General features: G+C 37.4%; 1 protein-coding gene across 1 annotated transcript in view; it reads right to left on the bottom strand.

Moving 5' to 3' along the window:
• Positions 1-24,398, bottom strand: part of Upf1 (Upf1 RNA helicase) — a 100,084-nt gene that overhangs the window by 33,321 nt on the left and 42,365 nt on the right. Inside the window, exons 8-11 of the mRNA XM_081733429.1 lie at positions 23,798-23,957; positions 12,018-12,301; positions 5,619-5,877; positions 2,522-2,735 (exon numbers count right to left, since the gene is read on the bottom strand). Coding sequence (XP_081589555.1) covers positions 2,522-2,735; positions 5,619-5,877; positions 12,018-12,301; positions 23,798-23,957 — 917 coding nt within the window. The remainder of the gene's footprint in view (positions 1-2,521; positions 2,736-5,618; positions 5,878-12,017; positions 12,302-23,797; positions 23,958-24,398) is intronic.

The raw sequence follows: 24,398 nt of genomic DNA, 5'->3' as shown, positions 1-24,398 counted from the left end.
TCAGCTAGAGCATGGTCACCATACACTTCCACCAAAATACGATGACTTTCAGTCGCACTTTTCTGCATGTTAAAGTAATGCAGCAGGACACCCCGCAAAAACACTTTATCAGGCACAAATTGCGCCATGTTCACTTAACTACAAACTGGTGTTGTTGACGCTTTAATCCACTGCCCTATCCACGAACGATACGCGATGACAGGGGTTTGCAACACATGTGTGGATACACGGAACTGTGGGACGCTCCGTTCGTTGCGCCATCTCTTGTCCACCCGCACGAATTAATTCCTAGACCAAATATATAGACAAATGTTTAATTTAAGTACTTGTTTCTATTACAGATTGTGTGGAGTTCAAAATTTATATACATTACAAAGTGAAATACTTGTAACTCTAAATTGGTTAACCGGCATATTAATATCAAACGCACTAACTGATTTTTCTCCCTTATGAAGTTTGGAGCGCCTATATAATGGAAGAGGATTCGACGGACAGACACCAGCTTTCGATTGGTCTCCCCTCTAGCCTGCCTGGGGCTCTAGGAGAAACCCTACCTCAAAGTCTTTAGTCTGCTGCGGGACTCTAGGCTTCCCTTCCACCTGGCTTAGCTTGTTTCGGAGCATTGGGGTTTCCTACGCGACTCTACCTAGCTTGCCCGGAGCTCTGTACAAATCCTGTCCTAAGGCCGCACGGTCTTGGGCTACCTCTTTTCTACCTCACATTAGAGAAAGTTGTATTGTAGTATTTGTAAATACTTTAACAAAAGAAACACTGACCAAAGCTTAAAACATACTTTATTTTAAATTATAATAACGGTTTCGGATATCTAACATATCCTTCTTCAGACAATATCGAAAATAAATGAAAATACAGACATATATATATATATATATAGTCATTGTCTGTGTATATATATATATATAACAATGACAATATATATGTCTGTATTTTCATTTATTTTCGATATTGTCTGAAGAAGGATATGTTAGATATCCGAAACCGTTATTATAATTTAAAATAAAGTACGTTTTAAGCTTTGGTCAGTGTTTCTTTTGTTAAAATAATCAATCCAAAGCCATGAACAGTCTTACTATTGTAAACACTGTTGTTGTATTAGAGGATTTTTATAATAAACCGGTAGTGGGAGTCGATTCCGGACTCTGATTTAATCAACCTAGCTCTACCTACACCTTTACTAGCAGAACTTTTACAATATCAAATAAGACACCAAAACCATTAATAGTAACGAATTTTATAACGGCTTCCTTTATAAAAAGAGGTAAACTTTACATCTCTTAAGTTCAGATTATCAGAAGTGTCCGTCCCCTAGCGACTCCTTGTATTTCATCTTTCGTTCCCAAGATGACTCCATACATTCTAGCACGTCCCTGTTTTCTTCCACTTCCGCACATGAAGTTCCATTCATGGTTTTAGTCAGTTTTACTTTGTACACATTTTCGTTTTCGTTTCTTACTTTATTTCTTAATTGTGTTGTGTTATTATTACTTGGGTGACGGATAATACGTATGTTAGAAAAGATAATTTAAATGAGAACATTTTTAACTGAATATTAACCGACAGCAGCGTACAGCTGCGATTTCATGGCCTAGCTCAGAAGACTATCCTCATATCCTGATGAAATTTACATGGACCACAACAGAAGTATACTCTTTTAAACAAACAAAACAACACGAAGAATGATAAAAATCGATGCACCTATGCGTAAACAAACCCAGATCATATACACAGTATGTGTGTATATAAACGGGTCGAAATGAAAACCACCAGCTTTTTAGAACTGGTTTGGATCCCACGTTACGCTGTAGATCCAAGTCTCATATAGCCTTGCTGCTGAAAGGGATGTTCGACTCCAAATCAAATAAAATGTTAGTCAGATTTAATGTTCACATAGTAAAGTGTACGAAATGAAGACCAGAGTTTCATGGTTTCACTCACGTGTGTATAATTTACAACAGTAGTTTATATGTTTTACTTTCAAGGTACGATGACCCTTTTAGTGGAAGATGGAACAAGTATTGCACATGCCATATATTCGTAAGCCAGTGTTCGACTGTGTTGCACAGCTGTGTATTGGTTGAGTCGAAATGCGGCGTTTTTGGATACAGACCGGATCTATTGTTCAGTTTCCGTTAACTTCCAATTTCGTTTCATATTTCATATTGTTTTCTCCTATCTTTTTGCCCTGCTCTGTGGAAAGCTTAGGTTCGACGGTTTGCTACTACAGTTCTTTCCAAAACAGTAAAATATGATTTTACGCCTTTACCCGGGAAACTTGGCATTCCGGTTCGTGACAAAATGTGCTCTGCGCGCAACATAAGATTTGTTCTTAACTGATTGCGAAACAGAAATAGTTTCTGTTTTATCTAAATACTTTGTACATCATTCTTAAATGTAACTTAGTTTCTAAAGTTACAAGTTGCTTGAAAGACATACTAATACCACTGACTATAAAACGTTAAAACAGAATTTATGATGTAGAAAAATTTTCTAAAACACTTACCTGAGCAAACTCCATTTTGTAAGGATCCTTCATAGAAGAAATTGGACGGGAAACGGGAAAGCTCTGGATGCATTCTGTATTGCACTTCAAGTCTAAATGGACGAATACCCAAAACTACAAGCCTTTCGAAGAGGGACTGAGAGAGACCAGCTCTTGCTGCTTTTTTACACATAACGACAGGACCCAATTGGCAATGGTCACCCACCAGAATCAACTGCAATCAAGAATAACACCAATTTATTTCTTATACATTCCATGGAAATGTTATGTATAGAATTTTTTTTTCTCAATCTATTCCTTTATTGCAGCGTTCTAATTTTTAGCTTCATTTACTCATTCAGAACTACAAGAAGAATAACTTGGTTTAGCTTGGTTTAAAGAAGAGGGATAGAAAACTGATTCAGAAATGGAGCCAAAATGTTCACACCAGCCATTTCACAACACATTAACTGATGGATAAAAGTGGAATTTACTATTACTTAAGTTACAAATGGTATGTTTGTTGACGCAAAGGCTATAATCAAAAAGTGCCCTACGAGTCGTTAAGATTAACTCTGTAATGTATGTTTATCGACAATACACATATAGTGATCTTTATTATGAACTAATTTTGAGGATATTCATTTCATTTTGTGCAATGGACTTAAAGTGCATTTCGTTTCATTTCTGCATTTTCTTTCTTTTTACATTATAATGTTCTGTGTTCGTTCAATTCTTACCCGTGAGAAAGGAGATGATATCGTGCTCTCACACACACTGCTAATACGTTATAAGGCTCCAGACAATGAGAGTACATGTGCAGACAAAATGAATATATTCGTATGTTATGACGAGTTGGAGACTTCATTTTACGCCTGGGTTCTAGATCCACTGCCAGAGCTTCGTGAGAGAAGTAGGAAGAGCGAAACTATTCTAAAAAATGGTTGCGTAACGTATGGACCTGCGTGTGATAAATGTGCAATTTTTCTTTTTCTTTTTTTTAATTTCTTAACCTCTGTGTATGTAGAAAGTAAGAACATGCATAATATAAATATAGTAAGTTAAATCATGTGTGTATTTAAATCAGGATTTCTCTTTTGTGCATGTTGTGTGTGTAATAGTTCGTCGTAGTATGTTTTATCTATAATTGTTTAATCCATAACTTCTAATATAGTGTTTTATTGCGGTTGTTTGTGGTGAGGTTGAAACAAAACTTCGCTCTGCTTGAATCGAATCACAGATTGAGGGAAAACAGCGTCTGTTTATAGATAGCTTTGTATGCATTCAGGATGACATTAGCGAAGCTGTCAATGCACGGGTGCTGAACGGATTTCAAGTTCGATTCCCGAGCTTGGTTATCACGCTGGTTTCGTTTGACATCCGTGGAAATCATTATACATAACGAAGAACCGGGGAAAATGAAGTAAGAAACAATACTCACAAAAACTTTTCAAAAATTAATAACAACAGAGCCCTGCCTCGAAATTAAGAAGAAGATAAAAGTTCATTGTATTAAAAGCAACAGCAGTATAACAATTTAAATCATAAACAACATTTACAAAGAGTGCGAATGGCAAACTATATGTAATGTTTTAACTTTGCACTACCTTATTTGACTAGTTGGTTCTAAGCTTAATCTCTCTCTCAGTAAAACACCTACAGTTTAATGTGAAATCAGAACCACATGAGCTATCATTGGATATATATATATATATAGGGTGGCCCAAAAGTAGGTATACACCCCCGCATTGATCAAGTTTAACATTCTAACTTGTGGGTTTATTTGCTTCGACTGTTCCGAGATTAAGGTATAAGTAAAAGGCTTTAAGAACAAATAATAAAGAAACTAAGCAATAACATTAAGAAATGATATAAAATGCAATGAGCTGATCAGTACGGTACTGTATACCTACTTTTGGGCCACACTGTATATGATATAAACTGATCCGCAGGTAAGAGTTATTACATTAGAAATGCGTTGTTATGATCTGTAATAAAAAAATAAATGCAAGTTTTACGTTCCACGGTTATGACGACTAGGCTAAAGGAGACTATGATGATGAGAAATGAAGGAAATGGTGGAATGATGAAAGTGGGAGGAAACAGGAGGGCCCCCAGAAAACCCACACATAAGGTGTTTGTCCACAACAAATTTCAATTGACGCGAGCTGGGATCGAACCAAGGACCCCATGAACCAGAGAAGAACTCTACCATTGAGCCATCGCGGTTCTGAAAAAAAATTCGTGATACAAGACTGTTCATATTTGAGTTAATGTATCTACCAGCAATGCTGCCGTCCTAAGCGAAAAGGCCTTAACTCCACATTTTTCGAAAATCGAGATATTGGTATGGGAAAGTTCGTAGTACAATTCTGCATTTATCTAAAGTGAAATTCAAGTGGTTTGACCAATAGGTAGGGGATAATGACGTCATGAGTGTTTACCTTATGTTCAAAACTGAAAGTAAGCAAAAAGACCTTAAGTGGAAATTCATAAGCAAATATATTTAACTGTATTACCACACAAATTTTAGATCGTGAAAATATATTTAATAAAGTTTTACTGAAAAACAACAAATTTGAACATACAGCGTTTTGCTTATTTTCTCGAAAGTACGTGAAATGGAGATAAGGCCTTTTCGCTTAGCATGGCAGAATTATGTGAATAAATAGCAGTCTTACTTAAACTGCAAAGGAAACCTATGACGAAAGACAGGAAAACAAAAAAATGAGCGATTAAGGTAAGTTGAGGGCAATAATGTCCGCCAATAAGATGCTAACTAACGTTGTAATGCAGGGGGTAATGACTGAAAAAACAAGTTAATAATTCAAATATCCCCAACTGCTTTCACAAAATTAGGTCAACAACAATTCAGTGCCACAACGGACAACTGAACTGTGATCATGCACTGTAAACCACATTGACCATTCAGATACAAGTTAGAATAAATGAGCTTCTTTAACGATTCGCATTCGCGAAAAGAAGATATTATAACATTTTGTTTCCTGCAAATAAACTTCACATTATCATTTGTTATATATCAGTGTTTAAGTAAAGAACAAAATAAGTAATTCAGAATTCGAAATAGTAACGTGTTTGTTACGAAATTGTCACCTACCTGTTTGGCTCCAAGAACAACAGGTACCATGCACTCTGGTTCGGTGGCTTGCATGCTTTCGTCAATAAGAATGGAATGGAATTTGAGGCGGATCAACCGGGGATCTCCAGCACCCACACAAGTACAACAAATTACATCGGCTGCTTCCAAGAGCTCCTTCTCTGCTGCCTTCTTCAACAGCCTATAACGTTTCTCATCAACCGATGACAACTCCCCAGTTTCATCCTTGAGCTGCTGCAGCTTTTGCAGTTCTGTATTGCTGAAGAGAGAGAAGATATATATATATCAACCATGACATCTATCGAAGATTCAATCAATTTTTTTAAGCATTTTCACGTATACACCATGGGAAAGAGTTCGGTTTATACGGTGTGATATTCCCTCAATACTCAAACCGGAAGTGGTAGCATGTACATCACCACTTCCGGTTTTATTAGAGTTGAGATGGAACATATTCTTGAGACGCTTAATTGATTCAGAAAACAGTTTCTCTTTATTACTGTGTTTACTCTATAGGATCACCGCTAAAACCGGAAGCGGTTGGAGTTCGGTTTGTATGGCGTGATATTCCCTCAATATTGGAAAGGATGCATACCATTTCCGGTTTTATTAGAGATATTAAAGTTGAGATGGAAGACATTCTTTGAACGCTTAATTGACAGCAGAAAACAACTTTATCCAATTTATTACTGTTTTTTACTCTATAGGATCACCGTTAAAACCGGAAGTGGGTGATATTCTACCACTCTGGTTTTAACAGAGATTAGAGTGAAGAAGAAATATATTCATGGAATGCTTAATTCATTACAGAAAACAGCTTCTCGCTATTTATTACCGTTTTTATTCTGTAACATCAATGTCAAAACGGCAAGTGGTTAATTTCTGCCACTTCCAGCTTTAATAGAGAGAATAGAATATATTCTTAGGATGCTTAACTGATTACAGGAAACTGCTTCTCTTTATCTATTACGGCTTTCATTCTCTAGTGATAAACGTTAAATAGAAGTGGTTAAATTCTACCACTCCCGATTTGAATAGTGATTAGGAAATTGATCGCAAAAAGCCGCTTCTCGCTATCTCTTATCCTTTCTGCTTTTAAATAGTGGCATATTGAAATCGGGGCTAGTGGATTTCTACCACTTCCGGTTTTAATACTAAGTTAAGGTGGGAGATAACATGTATTCTTGGGACGCTTAACCGAATATAGGAAACCGCTTCTCGCTATATATTATCGTTCTCGTTACAATTAATGTCAAAATACGCAAATCGTTGGTTTCTTCCACTTCTGATTTGAATAGAGTTGACAGAAGATGGCATTTATTCTTAGAACGCTAAATCGATTCCAAAAACCGCTTCTCTTATTGTTTTTGCTTTAACAAATCAATGTCAAAATCGGAAGCTACAATGGATTTCTACTCCTTCCGTTTTTGGTAGAGTTAGGGATAGCGATGGAATGTATTCATGGGATTGCAGAGAACTGCTTCTCTCTATTATCGTTTCTGCTCCATTTTGTTAGGTTTACCCAACATTGTTAGGGTCATCAAATCTACACTGATTTTCACGAACCTTTGCACCCCTTGTAAACAAAGCAGACTGCAGTGCAGAAATGTTGCCAACTAATTAAACAAAAAATGTTATATGCAAATTTTGTACTAAGAAATGAATAAACAAACTGAAGGGGGGAAACAATGAGATTAAAAATAAAATGGCATGGGCTTGTGATAAGAGAATCAGGAACCATTTTCTCTCGTTTTCAGTGGCGTACGCACTGCTCTCCTGAATCTTTGAACTACAATGTAAACGCAGACACGCATCAGAAGGAAGAAGAGCAGAACGTTGAACTTCTTCCACCAGTGTAAGTTACAACTAAAACTTACTATCCGCACTCCTAACGTTTCCTCTAGCTGAGAATCTACCTAAATGTTAGGATTCAAAGCCACTATTACATGATGAGTTAGTGTTCCTACTAGCAGATCTATGGTTGGATGGATGGATTAAAGTTTATCGTCCCCTTCAACAACAAGGATCTATAAGATTTGGACCTACAGCCGAACTACATGAATTTCGTCCGGAAATCGAACGTGGATCTCCCGCCCGACGACGAGTACGCGGATCACATAGCCACAAAGGAGTTAATTATCGAATCTAGAAACATGTGCAGTTGTACTCACGATTTCTATTCAAAATTGAGCTCTTGGGGGGGCGCGGTGGCTCAGTGGTAGAGCGTTCACCTCTGGCACATGGGGTTCCTGGTTCGATCCCAGTTAGCGCCAAGTGAACCTTGTGGTAGACAAACACCGTCTGCGTATGTTTCCTCTGGGTCCTTCAGCTTCCTCCACTTTCTTCATTCCAACATTTCATTCATGTTTTCATCGCCGTCTCCTTTAGCCTAACCTGCATAACCGTGGGACGTAAAACTCACAAGATTTCATTTCATTTCATTTCAAAATTGAGCTCCTTGTACGTTTCCATTATAGGCGAGCGAGTGTTTGGAACAACCAATTGTTCATTCTGCAAGAACTTGAAAACTACTGAGTTTACTTATTTATTGAATAGAGCATTTATTATTTTATTTTCTTTGCTATATGTAATAAAATACCTATAAAGTATATTTTGAATCCTCGTGACTTATCCTTTCATTTGATATCTAACAGAAAAGTTGCGCCATAAACTAATATCAGTCACGAGAGTATGAAGACTCTAACGACATCTTATTCAACAAATTCCAAGAAACTTTTTAGATTCTACATAGGAATAAAGACACATTATTTAATATGCACATAGTACCTCCTCTTAATTTCACTGCAGCCAGAAAAAAAATAAGACTCAAAAGTTATGAACATTCCTACCCAATATTATAAAAATTCTTAAATGTTGAAGATTCCTTTATACATTATTTCATTTCTGGCACCGAATATTCGGTTTTTGCATCTTTTTAATGGTCATTTATTCTGATCGCATTTTAAAAACGCGATATACAAATTATAGCTAAAAAAACTAGCCTCATATTACTTCGTAATGAATCACTAAAAAAGGTTTTATTCTCTTTAACTTCTCTCTATCCCCCTCACTCTCTTTTTTAATTGACTATTTCCTTATCTCTAATGAAAGGTCAAACAAAGATCTGAAATACTATAAGGAAGTTACTATCTTCAATAAGAACAGCGAGTTTACTTGATTTCTCTTTTTCATTTTCTTAGCCCATTTTCATGAAATGACACAACTGTTTGACAACCATTCTTTGTGAAAAACAGAAAAATAACTATGAGTTAGCAACATTGAAAATGAGACTAATAACTGTTTATTCTTCCATGAGCAAATAGTACACAACAAATACAATCTATTATGGTAATTAATGTATTGTTAAGGCACAGTAAGAACATTTAGGTTTCGACTCAAAGTATGTATCTATATGGGATCGAAATCTTGAACCAAAATCAAATTTGTAAGAGAGAACTGTTACAACAAATGACAAAACACACGAAGTGCGCGCCACAATTTAAAGATGTCGCCCAAGGAAGCCAGCAGGTTACCTACTGCTCCGAGTTATTCTGTTAAACATAAACAAGGCAAACCCGTAAGTGCAGAAGAAAAGCAAATACTTTATCAAACGATATCAACGTTGTTCAATTCACTTGAAGAAAATTAAGACCTATAATAGCTAATTTTCATGTTCTCATAGAATATTTATTTACTTACATTGTAGTACTGAAGTTAGTATTTGTACATTCGCATGCTATACAATGTAAGAAAGCACATCAATAAATTGAACTTAGGGGGAAAAGTACCACCTGTTTTTCATGGATATGCATAATGATTTAGGTAATAGATGCAAAGGAAATAATAGATGAAAAAGAAATAATAATCTTGCTGTTACATAACAGCGCCATCTCTTTATCGTTCGGTTGATAATTTGACATAACTCATTGTAATTTCATCTATAATTACAATTTGGAGAGAAATAACAATGTTCAGTTGCTCTTAAAGGAGGGGGTATTATATAGTATTGGGTATTTTGCCCTATATCACGGCAATGGTGTGAGAGTGAGACGAGTAATACACAACGCAGTAGCAGAAATACATGCACGTGCTGCAGCAGAAATATTGCGGGAAACAGACGAAACAATTTCCTCCACCAATCAGCAAATAGTCGTGCGCGCAGTGATACAACATCAAGTTACGCGGTTTGTTTTTGAAAGGTGCAAAGGACTGTGAAAAACGCTTTAGGAGGCTCAGATGGGCAGGTCATGTAGCCAGGATGGAAGAAAGTAGAAACGCTTTCAAAATTTTAACTGGAAGACCAACCGGAAAACGACTATTAGGAAGAGCTAGGCGCAAATGGGAGGAAAATATTGAAATGGATGTCGCAGAAATAGGAATACAAAGTATAAACTAGATCCAATTGGCTAAGGATAGAAGTCAATGGAGAGCTTTTGTGAATGCGGCATTCAACCTCCGGGTTCCATAGGCCATGGAGTGAGTAAGTGAGGTAGATAAAACCAACTCTTAATTAGCACATGTAGCAATTTCGTTTGATTAATAAGTTCTAGATTCCAATGGCTAAACCTGAGCAGAATGCATACCAAAATATTAACTTTATTAACCGTTACGAGACGGCAGGATTTTCCCGTAAATTGCAAGTGAGTTAAAGCTATTAGCTTCCACATTATTTGGCAAAGTAGAATAAATCATATATCATTTTAGATGTATTATAACATTCTTTCACTTGGTATACAGAAGGTGACTTTCTGTTCCAATTTTTAGAAGACGACAGTCTAACAAACTTTCATATATAACCTATCTACCCTGTCAGGACAACAGTTATAGGATAGCAGTGTGTATCCAATAAGGTAAAGCCAGCAGAGGCACACGTTAGTCGACGTTTTGCGAACGCATAGACATGTGTCAGTTGGATGCATGCACAAAAGATAAACAGGCTAGGTCACTTATGATAAGAGAATGTGAATTATCGAAATTTGAATAAGGTGCATTAATGGGTGTTTTTATATTTCCAACAATGTGCAGATACTGAATTTTCTGCTAATCTATGGTATCACGTGTGGATCAGGAATACTATACACAAGATACAGCCGTTGATCGTTGATCAATCATGGCCACTTCATGACTAACCAGTGGTATCTTACTAGTATCAACCGAACTATAATCGGCAAGCCACAATGCATCAAGTAAAACGAAAAACCAAAAAAAGCCAACAGATGCATAGCGTCTACGAGATATGGGAGGAAAAGACCTACTACAGTACCTCTGTTACGGTACAGAAACAGCATAGCACAACATATCCGATGTCGCTATTTGGACCATAAAAGAGTGAAAACATATTGCACGGTTTTCTGAGTCACAACTCCAATTCTTTCGAACTGATGGTCAGCTCTCCGTATAGCGAAAATCTCGTAAGGCCATAGCTCCAGTAGTCAAGTCACCATGCACTTTGTTAGCGCTTGCGTACGTGTATGGAGTGTTCTCACGCATGCATTGGGTTTACATAGTATCTAAACAGTTCAGGGCATGGAGACCGCTATTTTTAACTGCTTGATGTTCCCTCAACAAGATGGGATATTTCAGCAGGATAATTCACCAGCTCATCAGACAAGTCTTATTCAGGTTCAGGTTGCGGAAGATTGGAAATGCCTAAACATTGGTGTAGCCCCACATTCGTTCGACATGAATATTATAACGCTTGACTCGATCATTGAAGTTTATCGTTCCCTTTTCAGCACTGATGCTGCATGCAACAGGACATACTGTTTAAAAGAATATCCGAACCATTACTTGAGTTTGTATGGGAAACAAGTGCCTAGTCTCACCACTTGTTTACGAGACATCGTAGAGAGGTCTGCTTGTATCAAAGATCACTCACCTAGCAATACAGGTAGCTGGGGGCAGAAATTGATTTCAATATCTTTCTACGATCTTCGGTCCACTTGCATCGATGCCATGTCGCATTGCGACACTTTAGCGAGCCGGTGTATCAGTATCCATCATAGTAGGCAATTGTCCCTTAACTTTCGTTCCAGTCATTACATCAATATTTTGTCATGAATAGCGTCACTTTGAATAAAGTGTGTTAAATATACAAATAACATTGAATTTCCTGTAAACTTGTGATCTTGTCGTATACACCACAAGATTTACTTTTCTATTTAAAAGTAATGACCCGATAGAGACTGCACGACATTCATTATGATTACAAATCCATTAAACCGAGTTCCATATCCACTTGTATCCACTTGTATCATTTTAAAAAAAATAACACCAAGAATAATACTAATTTTCATTACACTACATATGACTAAGTTTACAGTTATACATCATTCTACTGTCGTATTTACAGCAACAAAAATTCAGTTACGTATTTGCCCAATTTATATGTCAACTTACCTATCCATGCTGCGAATTTGGTTGTGAAGAGCTAAAAATGACACCGGTGAGTCAATAGCTTCTCTAGACTTGGCACACAGTCGTACGACCTTCAATCCTGTTCTATGGATTTTTTCAGTCAACTGATCTACGGCAATGTTCGATGGAGCACATACTAATACGGGACCACCATTTTGCTTTACCAAATGATATACAATTGTAGCTGAAGTTACAGTTTTTCCTGTTCCAGGAGGTCCTTGAATCAGGGACAGCGGACGCTGGAGAGCATGTTTTACTGCATACACCTGAAACAAGACAATATTTGCATGTACATAAATTCAGTGGAGAACACATTTATTAATAATGCTCCAGTTACAAATGAATTCATTTTAAAGGGTTTCTACATTTCAGACAACAACAACACCAACACTAATAATAATAATAATAATAATAATAATAATAATAATAATAATAATAATAATAATAATAATAATACGAGGGTCACTACGAAAGTTTTGAGATGTGAAATAAGGCCTACCGCTCACTGGCAACATTTTGTCGGGCAACTATCTTGTTGCTCTGGCTAAATGCATTGAGTCGTATGGGAGTCCGCTCACTGAGGCGACGGCGACAGAAAAGTTGCCGAGGTGTCGCCAAGCAGGGCGACAGCAGGGCAACAGCTCGGCGACGGAACAGTTGCGCAACATCTAAAAATGCATTGAGTCTTATGGGAGTCCGCTCACTGAGGCGACGGCGACAGAAAAGTTGCCGAGGTACCTCCAAGTAGAAAGGTAAAAAAATAAATGTTTTCTACAAGTTCGTTCCGTGTGTAGCGCGTGAAAAGAAGTGTTCGCAAAGGAAACTAACACATTCTTTGATTAGTGACTAGTATGTCTTTAATTAGTGATAAAGACTATGAAAAATTAATTGAGGAAATAGAGAAACGCCCAACGCTAAAGAAAAAATATATATATATAAAGAAGAAATTGTTGAAGGAAGTGTGTTTTGCTGTTGTAAGAAACTAGAATGAGCTTTCCAGCCAAGAAAAGACAACACAGGTAGGTACACTCATGTCCAAAATCAGTGTCGCATGTCTATAAATATGTTTTTTGTAGAAATATAATTTGATAACGAATTCGCTCGGTATTTCTTATAATGTTAGTATGTGTATAATCAGCAAAGACATGTATGTGGAAAATTTCATGTCAAAAGAGTAAGAACAATAAAATGAAAATAAAACTTTCTTGTCCATTTAGCAACGTTTTGTTTTACTCATTCTAATTTTCGTATTTATAATTCTTTTCCTGTGAAATTTACCACAAATATACATTTCCCGATTATACACATAGTAGGCCTATCAGTATTAAAACTATCCTGCAAAATCATTATCAAATTATATTCTTACAAGAATACAGTTATAGATATACGGCAATCATTTTGGACATGAGTGTAAATTAATTGATAATGATATATCGCTGATATACTACACACTACTACCTTCTTTAATTTTCCACAAGTAGAAAATAGAGATAAAATTATCAATTTTCTTTCCATTTCAAATATAGAAAAGAAAAAACTGTACGGTATAAAAGTAGCCGATTTTAAAACGTGAAGAATACGCAGGAAGAACGAAGAAAGCCAATTTTTATTTTATGGCTATACATAGAACATCTGAGAGTACAGTTACGGTACAGTGTTGTCGGATTGCCGCTTTTGTTAGTTTCGTTCTGTTAGTTATTTCCAGTCGTTTTATATTTTCGTTATTATTGTTATCTTTTGATTCGAATAATTGTTCCCGTTCGTATTAGCTTACATAATGCTGTTATTTTTTGTCACTCATTGACGTTCAGGGACGTCATTTAGGGGGGGCCAGGAGGGGGAAATTGCCACCCAAGAGTTTGAGAAATATATATATATAATATACACTCTAATCTATTGTTGGGGCCGCGGTGGCTCAGTGGTAGAGCGTTCACCTCTGGTGCTTGGGGTCCAGGGTTCGATCCCATCCCCCGCCAAGTGAACTTTGTGGTGGACAAACACCGTGTGCGTGGGTTTTCTCGGGGTTATCCCGTTTCCTCCCACTTTCTTCATTCCACCATTTTCATTCATTACTCATCATCACAGTCCCCTTTAGCCTAACCGGCATAACCGTGGGACGTAAAAACTCAAAGATTTCATTTCATTTTTTCTAATCTATTGTCTATTAATATACTAGTATAAAACGTGAAAGTCTTATTTCGGTAGTGCTCTTGCCCCCTCAAGCGAAGTTTGAAATGACGCCCCTGTTAACGCTACCTTCCAAAATTTGATAGCATTGGTGTAATTAGGGTAATTTGCTGGAGAGCCATGTCCCCTTACTTCTAGACTAGACATTGCAAGAACATTTTAGAAGATCTTGTTATAATAATGTTATGTCGTCTGAGTCCATCCTCCGTCCTCATTGTTAATCTTTTCAAATTATTTAGTTCCGCATTGTTAGTTCCACTCATGACTTTTTTGAACTTATACACCTTTAACACGCCCGAAAACTTGTGCACTAATTCCGAGTGTGAATTGATTTAAAAAAAAAAAAAAAAAATGCAAATGGTAAATGTGCCCACGATAGGGTACATGTCTAATAGACCTTTCGTACTAATTTGAGAACGCTCAATCCACTCAATTTTGAGATTATTTTTCTCGAGACCCCAGAGAGGGACATGTTAAGAAAATAGTTCTATTGGATTAAGCGTCTTGAAATTAGTAGAAAAGGAGGACTTTGAAATTTATCCAAGCAGGTCTTATTTCATTTATTTATGTTTACTTAACCATTGGAACGGGCTATAGTTTTTTTAAATGACCGAAACCAGCGATTATATGAACTGTTCCGGTTGCCAATTATGTAAATTGTGATATCAAATGCTCGGCAACTTTTCTGTTGCCGTCGCCAGTGAGCGAGGGTATGGCAACAAAATTGTTTTGTCTCCGTAAAGTTGCTGACTGCAGGCGACAGCGACGAGATAGTTGCGCAACTGTTTTGTCGCCACTGAGCGGTAGGCCTAACTTACATACTTCAAATCAATTTAACACTTACATTTTCTCAAAGTATTCACCATTACACTGTATATACTTTTGCATCCTCGAAAACCCCTTTTGGAAGCTGTGTTGCCAGTCTTTTTCTTCAAGTGTTGAAAGTTCATTCTCGTAAGCCACTACAGCTTTTTCAGGGCTGTCAAATCTCTTCCCACGCATGCTACCTTTGATCCTGGGGAACAGAAAATCACACGGGGCCAGATCAGGGCTATACGGCGGATGAGTCGTAAGTTTGACCTTCGTAGATTCTAAAAACTGAATTGTGATGATGGCCGTGTGTGTGAACGCGTTGTCATGATGAAGCAGGATCCCACGCAATCCAGTTCTTGGACGCCATTCCCGAAGCTTCTGAAACACTTTTGTTAGGCAAACAGTGGTGTACCACTGAGCAGTAACAGTCCTTTGTTCTTCAAGTGGAACAGTTGCAACATGGCTAGATTTGGAGAAGAAAGTTGCGACCATCATCTTCCCCACACTTCACGGTCGCTTCACTTTCGTGGGTGGATATTCGTCTGGAAAGATCCAAACTGTAGACTGGCGTTTATTTTCAGGGTCAAATTGATAGATCCAAGTCTCATCACCAATAATGTCAGAGACGCGTCGAGAATTGCCTCCGTCAAATCTTGCAAGCATTTCTTCACACCATTCCACACGCATGCGCTTCTGCTGTTCAGTCGAAGTGTGAGGCACCCAACGAGATGAAACCTTCCTGAGCCGAAGATTATCATGAAGAAGTTACTGCAGGCGATCCCATATTCACTGTAGATTCAATGTCCTAGGAAAGTTGTTCAAGGATTTTCTCGAATCATTTGTTCCACAGCGGCAATGTTTTCATCTGACACAGCTGTTGCCGGACGTCCAGCTCTCTCTTCATCTTTAAGCGATGTCCGGCCTCTTCTGAATTCACCAAACCACCGAAAAATTGTAGCACGGGAAGGAGCAAGGTCCCCAAATGCCCCCTGCAAACGGTCAAGGCTTTGTGTCTCGTTCAAACCACTTTTGAAATCGTAAAGGATCATTGCCCGAAAATGTTTCCTTTCGAGCTCCATTCTAGACAGCCGAATACTGCTCATATCAACAAACAAATGGAGGCGATACAGCCACGCCGATAAGCGAGGCGAGTTGAAACTTGCTTTGCTTCTTAGCTCTGGATTCCACTACCGAACGCAATTGTTGGAATTCAAATACTGTGCCACAACAATGCGTATCTCAAAAATTTCGTAGTGACCCTAATAATAATAATAATAATAATAATAATAATAATAATAATAATAATAATAATAATAATAATAATAATAATAATAATAATAATGATAATATTATTTTCTCCGTAGGTTACCGACCACAGAAAATTACTAGGAAACCTTTCCCCTCTAAGCTGACCTTATCTCGCCAATTCGGTAAATTTTCATTTTTACCAGGGAAGCAAGAAAGTTCGTGCGCTTTTATACTATGAAAGAAAACTGTCAATTACAGGGTTTTAACGGTTTATTTATTCGACAAAATAGCCTCCATTTGCTTCTACAACCTTCTCCCAGCGTTCAACAAGCTTGTAAATGCCAGTTTTGAAGAATATTTGTTCGCGAGACTCGAAAAACTCAGCAACTGCATTTTTGACGTCTTGTTCAGTCTTGAACTGCCTGCCACGCATAAAGTTGTCCACGGCCAATAATAATTGGTAATCCGAAAGGATGACATCTAGGGAGTAGGGAGGATGAGGTAGAAGCTCGCAACCAAGTTCTGAGATTACCTCCAGCGTCTATTTTGCGGTGTGAGGGCGTGCGTTGTCCTGGTGATAGAGCACACCTCTTCTCTTCACTAGTGCTGGCTGTTTCTGGGTCAGTTTGGTGGCTACCGTTCTCAGTTGTGATGAGTACACATCGTTGGTAATTGTCTTACCACGTTCCAAGAATTCGTAGTGCACGATACCGTTTGTAGTCCACCAAGCACAGCAAAACCTTGCGTTGATGGATGTTCGGTTTTGCTGTCAAAGGCTTCGATCATTCGGTGATAGCCGATGGTATGACCGTCTTTTATTGTCATACATGACCCACTTCTCGTCACAAGTTAATATACGATCCAAAATTTGAGATTTTGTGTCTCGTCAACAAAGATGAACAGATATTCAGTCTTAGAACTTGGCTTGTAGCGGTCGGCTGGTGAGGGACCCACTGACCCAGTTTCCAGGTCTTCCCCAACTGATGCAGACTTACCCGAATGGTTTCCCTGCTTACCTCGAATCGGTGAGCAAGTTCCTCACATGTTTAACTAGAATCATAGCGGCCTTCAGGTGGTCCATATCCACTGATTTAGGCCTCCCAGAGCGAGGCTTATCTTGCAAGGTCTCGTCATCAGTCGAAAAGGTCTGGAACTATTTTTGAGCTGTACCGTTTACTTATTACATCCTCTCCTAACGCAACACATATTTTTGTGGCTGCTTCTGCACCATTTGTTCCCAATTTAAACTCGTAAAGCAAACAAGCTCTAAGAACTTGATTTGACACTAACATTATCACGAGCGATTTTTACATACCACACTAACAAATGCGTTGTTGTATTCACCGTGGCTGATGTGTCAATGAATAAGTTTTCTCAAACAGTCAAAACTTTCATGCTACGGCGACAGATGTCACCGCAGCAGCAAAATGAACGCGGGAGTGGTTAAAAAGCGCACGAACTTTCTTGCTTCCCTGGTATATACTTCGCTTATCTTCATGCACATTTTCACATAGAAAACTACAATAATAACTTATTTTAATAAAATTATCATGTTAACTACACAAATATTTGTGCTTTCATACAAGTACATTTACTATAAACTTATTTAAAATACAATTATATATCAATCATCCATTGTCAATCCACTACTGGATGGAGGTCTCTAACTCTTCTCCACAGTCATCTATCTTGGGCATTTCTCTTTCATGTAATTCCGCAATATTTCTTGATTTCGTCACACTACCTTATATCCGAATGTTTCCTAGGTGGAATCTTGTCTCTTGGTATCCAGTTACGAATTGCTTTTGTCCATAGATGATCATTTCTTCTTGTGATATATCCAGCCCACTACCACTTCAATACCTATATTTTCATAATAATATCTGTCACTCTCATCATCTTTCTGATTCATGTGATTCTTTTCCACTTTTTTTCGGAAATTTCTACCATACAGTATGCTTTGTTGTGTAATCTGCAGATGATGAGTGCCTGCTTTTGTTAGTGTCCATGTCTCCAATCCGTTTGTCTAACAAGGTCGAATATATTCATTTAAAATTTTAGATATACTGGCATTTAACTTTACCAAATGGAACTTTTCTTTCCAAATGCATTCCTTCTTAAATGTTGCTATCCATGGGTTATCTTCTGTGCCAGTAGACGAAGGTATTCATTATTTCTAATTCTGTGTATTTTACTTCAATACCTGACTTCTTTGCGAAGTTGTTGATCACTTTCGTCTTTCTCTTTTCCATATTTTTCCTTTCTCTTTAAATTGATTCCTCCTATCGTATCTTGCAGTTCTGAATTGTTAACAAAATGAAGATGGGTCATATTTATCCTTTTGCTCTCCCAGTTCAGAGATCGAAACTCGTATTTAAGTAGGTTGTAAAAAGCTTGAGAAATAGCATCACCTTTCGTATTTTCTCTATTACTCTTTATACAGCAAGCAATTGGATACGTGCACTGGCTTGTTTGTTGATATTCACTATAACTTTTATACAAGCTTCTTCGACACTCTCCATTCATTGAGCGTAATTAACTGCACAAGTTTTCACCGAATCGAAAGCTTTCTCGTGGTTGATGAACGTACTTCAAAAGGGTAATTCATGATCGTTTGACCTTTCTATCATTTTCCTTACTTTTGAATGTGATCTACTACGCTGTATCTATTTGTAAATTCAATCTATTATCTTGGCTGAGCGAAGCCTAGTTTTCTAATCGGTTGAGTTGAGTTGATTTTGAGTTTCAAGTCCCTTTCAGCAGCGAGACTATGAGACGGGACCTACTGATTAACGTGGAATCCGAACATGAGCCCCCCCCCCCCCCCGGGAATCGAAGCCGAGTCTCCCACGCCAAAGGCGCGTTCGCAGTGTCCTAATCGGAGTGTGATTTGTAAATTGTAGGGAGAAGAATTTTTTGTAGATTTATACTGCTTATGTCTTCTTCAAGTTATTTCATATGAAGCAATGGCACATTATTTTTCGGGAACTCCGACTTCGCTTCTTCGCCAGTTTCCCTTAGTATGTCTAATAAAACTCCATCTTCTTGTCTCTTTCCTCGTTTGACGCTTCTTATAACGCATACAACTTATTTCTGCAGCAAGGGGTATCTGTTTCCTTTACATCTTCATTTTCTTTCTTTTTCGATTCACAGCCTGCACATAACTTGCTGTAGAATAGTTTAATTTTCTTCAGTATTTTTTTTCTACTTCCGTTCATTGCATAGGCTCTGCTTTGCCTTATTAAGGCATTTTTAATCTTCGATTGTTTTTCTTATGAGATTTCTGCTGAACTTTCTATAATGGATATGTCTTACCAAGTTCCACATATTTTATTTTGGATGTTGCATTCTGATGGCGTGTTTATTCGGAAATTCCAATTCCCTTCTCATTCTTCTTAATTGTAATACATACATACTTAGCTTTCTATATGTCCATATATCCCCCTCCTGCATAACTGCTTTTCAGTTCCGGTTGAAATACACTATCCTGCTCGTGATGAATCTTTCTTTCTACACATTTTTGCAGTCCTAGAAGCTTTCTTCTCTCCAGTGTGATCTTCAAATGAAGTTTACACCTTATCATTAGAGACACGATTTTGTGGTAAATAAGAATTCATAATTTCGTTATAAAAATATGCGTAAAGAGGGATAAAATCGGTGAATAAAAATTAAATGTAAGAACACTATTTTCGTTGGCAATTACAATTACTTACTTTTAATTTCACTTTAAATTTCCGCTCTTCAATCATCATGACATGAGCTCATGCATGACTACATTAAACATTATTTGCGTTTAAAAAAAATAACACTGAGCATCCTCATTGAGTGAAAGTATCACTTAAAAGAAAAAAACACACACACAGTGAAAACATTAATAGAAAAAAATAACTTTAGTGCTCAGTTTGACACTCAATCATGGTCATACGTCTTGCAAATAAAATCAGAAAAATAAACACACTGCTAAACAAGACTGTGCTTATTTAATATAAAAAACACATTTACACGTGACGTTTCGATCTTCTAGTCAAGATCCTCATCAGACGTACACTCCAAGATCCTCACAGAGTGTACGTCTGATGAGGATCTTGGCTAGAAGATCGAAATGTCACGTGTAAATATGTTTTTATATTAAATAAGTACAGTCTTGTTCAGCAGTGTGTTTATTTTTCTGTTCACAGTTTACTTATGCAAATAATACGTAAACATTGTTTCAATGTTTTCTGATGTTAAATTTGTTCTTTTGTCGGTAAGTATGCCATTGTAAGAAGATAGAGCCCTCTCGACATCAACATTCGAAACTGATATGTACATTAGTTGCAAACACTTCCCAGCGATTTATGAATGCTCATCTACCATACCCCGCAACACTTCTTCCACACTATCCACTTTACCAGTAGATACCGTTTGGAGCCCATTTTGTAACTGCATGTAAAATTTCAAAAATCTATGGTGGTCTATTTTCTCAAATATGGGAATTTTCATGAAACATGCACCAAAAATGTAGTAACCATGATTTTGAATTTCTGTGCTTTATCGAAACGTGATTTTCGGCATTGTACCAGTAGCTTTGCCATTCAGAAGTACACGAAGCAAATCTGGGATATAATTCGTTGCAGCCAAGAAAACAGACAAACTGAAGGAGGGCCGGCGCCAGATATCCGGCAGTCCCATATTTCACTGTGGTAGACAAATGACGAACTAGTAGCGTTTACCCACGGTCAAATATGCAGAAGACAGAAATAATGGTGATGAATAAATCGTAAAAGCGTCGAAAAATTGTCACTTTCGCGTAAAATTCGTGGAATATCGAGACTTGTTACAAATTTTGCTAATTCGACAAATTTCGCGTTTAATCGCGAGCGTTATATGGCCTAACAAATAGTGAATATATATGTATTTTAGGTACACAACATTTTCATGGAAAACTGATACATTTCGCGTGTACCAAAAAATCGTGTCTCTATTACCATTCAATGATCACTTCTTGTCTTGAATTTGTTCAGATCACTGCAGTCTCCGAACATTTTCTGTTAACTATGATGTAGCCAATATCGCATGTCCTTCCACTGAGTGTCGCCTAGTCCATTTTCTATGTGTCTTTACCTTATAGAAGGAATTCATAATGTCCATTCCTCAACTTGGTCGAATTCTACTAAAAGGTTTCCACCTTTGTCTCGATCGTTAGATCAGGAAATTTTCTATTAATTTTTCGTTGTTTGTTGCAGTTTCAGTGTTTCTTTTGAGCACTGAAGGTATATGAAACGTAGACCTACAGTTTAAAGTGGAATCCAAACTACCGTAATGCGTTCAAATTTTGTCATGCTTTCCCACGGGGAAGTGAACCTATGACCACGTAAACAAAATTCATAAAGTGTTCTCAGCAAATTCATAATCAATGATATAAGAAGAGTATAAAGTTGTCCAAGAAGAAGGATGTGAAATCATGGGGGTTTGGGATTTAACTCCTGCGACTTAGTATATTTGGAAGAAAATCCCCCACTAATGACTTACTGGTGATGAATGAAGTTACACTCTTGTCAGAAGGCTGCAAATTACAGTAATTCATATGAAATTAACATATTTCGTGCTCGTGGGTTTTCTCGACACACTCCCGCTTCCTCCCACTTCCTCATTCCACCAATTCGTCCGTCATCATGCACTTGCTTTACTCATTGCCTCCCTCAGCCTAACAGACATAATCGTGGGACATTAAACTCAAAGATTTCATTTTTTATTTTTCACGTATTTCGTAATTAATGTGTGATGTAGTGATTAGCAGTATGCTTAATCTTACGTAGTTTAATGATTATGGATGTTCAAATAAATTACCTCTGTAATCGAAACATCACAATGCTGGGTTTCTTTTTCCCTTCTCTTCCTCCCTCCCACCCACCCACCCACACTTCGAGTTTACGATTTCGTGTTAGGAGCGAGCTCACTTACATAATCAACGGAGACAGATCTAGAACAGATTTATGTTCCAAGTGACTTCTTGGTTGAAGTTTAGAAAACGTTTAAATCAGACACGTAAAAATTCCAGTTTATGTTGTTCTGTAACCCGTGTTTCTGTGTTCCAGAAAACGTATGGCTGCACAACCAATCTTACATTTCTCCTAGCGATGACATTTGTCAGTTTCGTCGTATTAGTACTCAGTACCCAGCACTTTTAGTATGTCTCATTCCGCATACCAAATCACGAGGTCTCTAACAATTTTTCTACAGCATCAAATACAGGGCGGCTGAAAATTCAATACCTATTTTTTAGATTATTCTAAAACTAGCATCAGCTCTAGTTGGCGTGTAATAATGTTTACTAATGTAAAGTTTACCATTTATGATTTCAGAAGTTGATTCAGTGAAAACCGCAAAATGGCTGGTGTATACAGCGTAGAAGACAGAGCTAATATTGCCGCCAGGTATGAAGTTTGGAGGTCGGTAGATGGTGGAGGCAAGAGCGAAGTAGGAATGCAACGCTGAACCTCAGGCGACTTCTTCCTTTGGGGTTGAGCTAAGGAACATGTGTACAAGTTAAAACCAAGCGAAATTAACAGTCTTGAATAAAATATCCGTGACGTGTTCGCCAATGTTCCAGTTGTAATGCTAAGAAGAGACGTGGATTCTGTTTCTAAAGATTCCAGGTGTGTGTGGAAAATGCGGGCGCATACGCTGAAATGAAAGTTAATAACGAAATGGTACACCCTAACAATGTATTCAATGGAAATAAAACTGATAGGTTGTTTACTTTTTTTTTTTGAAATATTCACTGTTACAAACAGGTACTAACTTAACAACCACCCTGTAGACATGATATGATACTGATGGCTTCTTAGGAAGGAAGGTTGGCGCATTCGGTAACTATCATCTTGAAGAAAGACAGTTTGGACTATACAAAAATCAATTTAGAGTTTATCCAAGTCTCGTCTTTGGAAGTTTTGCCTATAGTAGAAATTCTAACTTACTTCCCTGAGCTGCCATAGTGGGTACGTACTCTTGTTTTATATTTGACAAAATAAAAGTTAAAGATTAACACAGCACTTATAACAAAGAGAAGTAATTTTCGGAAGACCCAATATATTACAGCTACCATTCCAGAAATTATCCCGTTACAATGAGAAAAAATCTTAGAAAACGCTTACTCTGGACGACCGATCCTTGGATTCGAACTGATAAGAGATAGAACGTTAATCATTTAATTCAGTATGTCCTTTAGTATGAAAAACAGTATCTAGACCATCCATTACAATAGGAGACATACAAATATTGTTCTATGAAGACCTAATAATCTTGAAAATTTAAGAATTGACCTAAACATATGATATTATGTGAGAAACAGAGACTATTTTTTAATGCTAGAATTACTTTTAAATAAATTATTCCAACAGTTTCTCTTACGTATTAACTGATATGTCTTTTTAAAAAATGACTATCACAACCTACATCATCATCATCATCATCATCATCATAAGTGTGGCTCCGTAAAGCTACTGTACATTTCAATTTCGTGATAAACTCACCTGAGATCGATTCAAATCAGGTAAATTGGGAGCAGAAAAGTGTTTGGGCAAGTGACATCTGAACAAGACCTCTTCAACTTCATGGCCCAGGAGACGATGATAAATGTAACCAGAGACAGATGTATCATCAACGGCGAACTTCCGAAGAGCCAATTGCATCCTAAAAAATTAAAACATAACAGTTACGGTTCATTCCAATTTTTGATGTGGACTAAATTGACTTGACGACAGGTCGTGTGAATGATATTCGTCATGATACAATAAAAGCAGTTTATAATCCACAAGCCTTGGAATGGAATAACACTTGATTGTCATCTGACAACCATTGTCTTTATCAGAAGATATACTGGGTAGGTCAACTTCGTTATGAGTAAAGATACACAAAAAAAGGAAAAATAGGAAACTTATTGGGAATAGGTGATTTTCAGTCTGAAGTGGTGGAGGCTTTTGGACTTTACACTTGTAAGGGTCCTACGTTAAATGAAAGAGTACCGCTACCCTTGGGCCCTCACCAACAATACAGGACAGTTGGGTGGAAACTGATTTCAAGTGTCCCGAGTTCCCTCACACAACAATCTACACGTTTATTTTTTATTGGAAA

The sequence above is a fragment of the Thermobia domestica genome, chromosome 12, assembly GCF_964235325.1.
Source record: "Thermobia domestica chromosome 12, izTheDome1.hap1.1, whole genome shotgun sequence".
Taxonomy (NCBI): domain Eukaryota; kingdom Metazoa; phylum Arthropoda; class Insecta; order Zygentoma; family Lepismatidae; genus Thermobia; species Thermobia domestica.
Note: the sequence above shows the minus strand (reverse complement) of the source record. Positions and strands in the feature narration are given on the sequence as shown.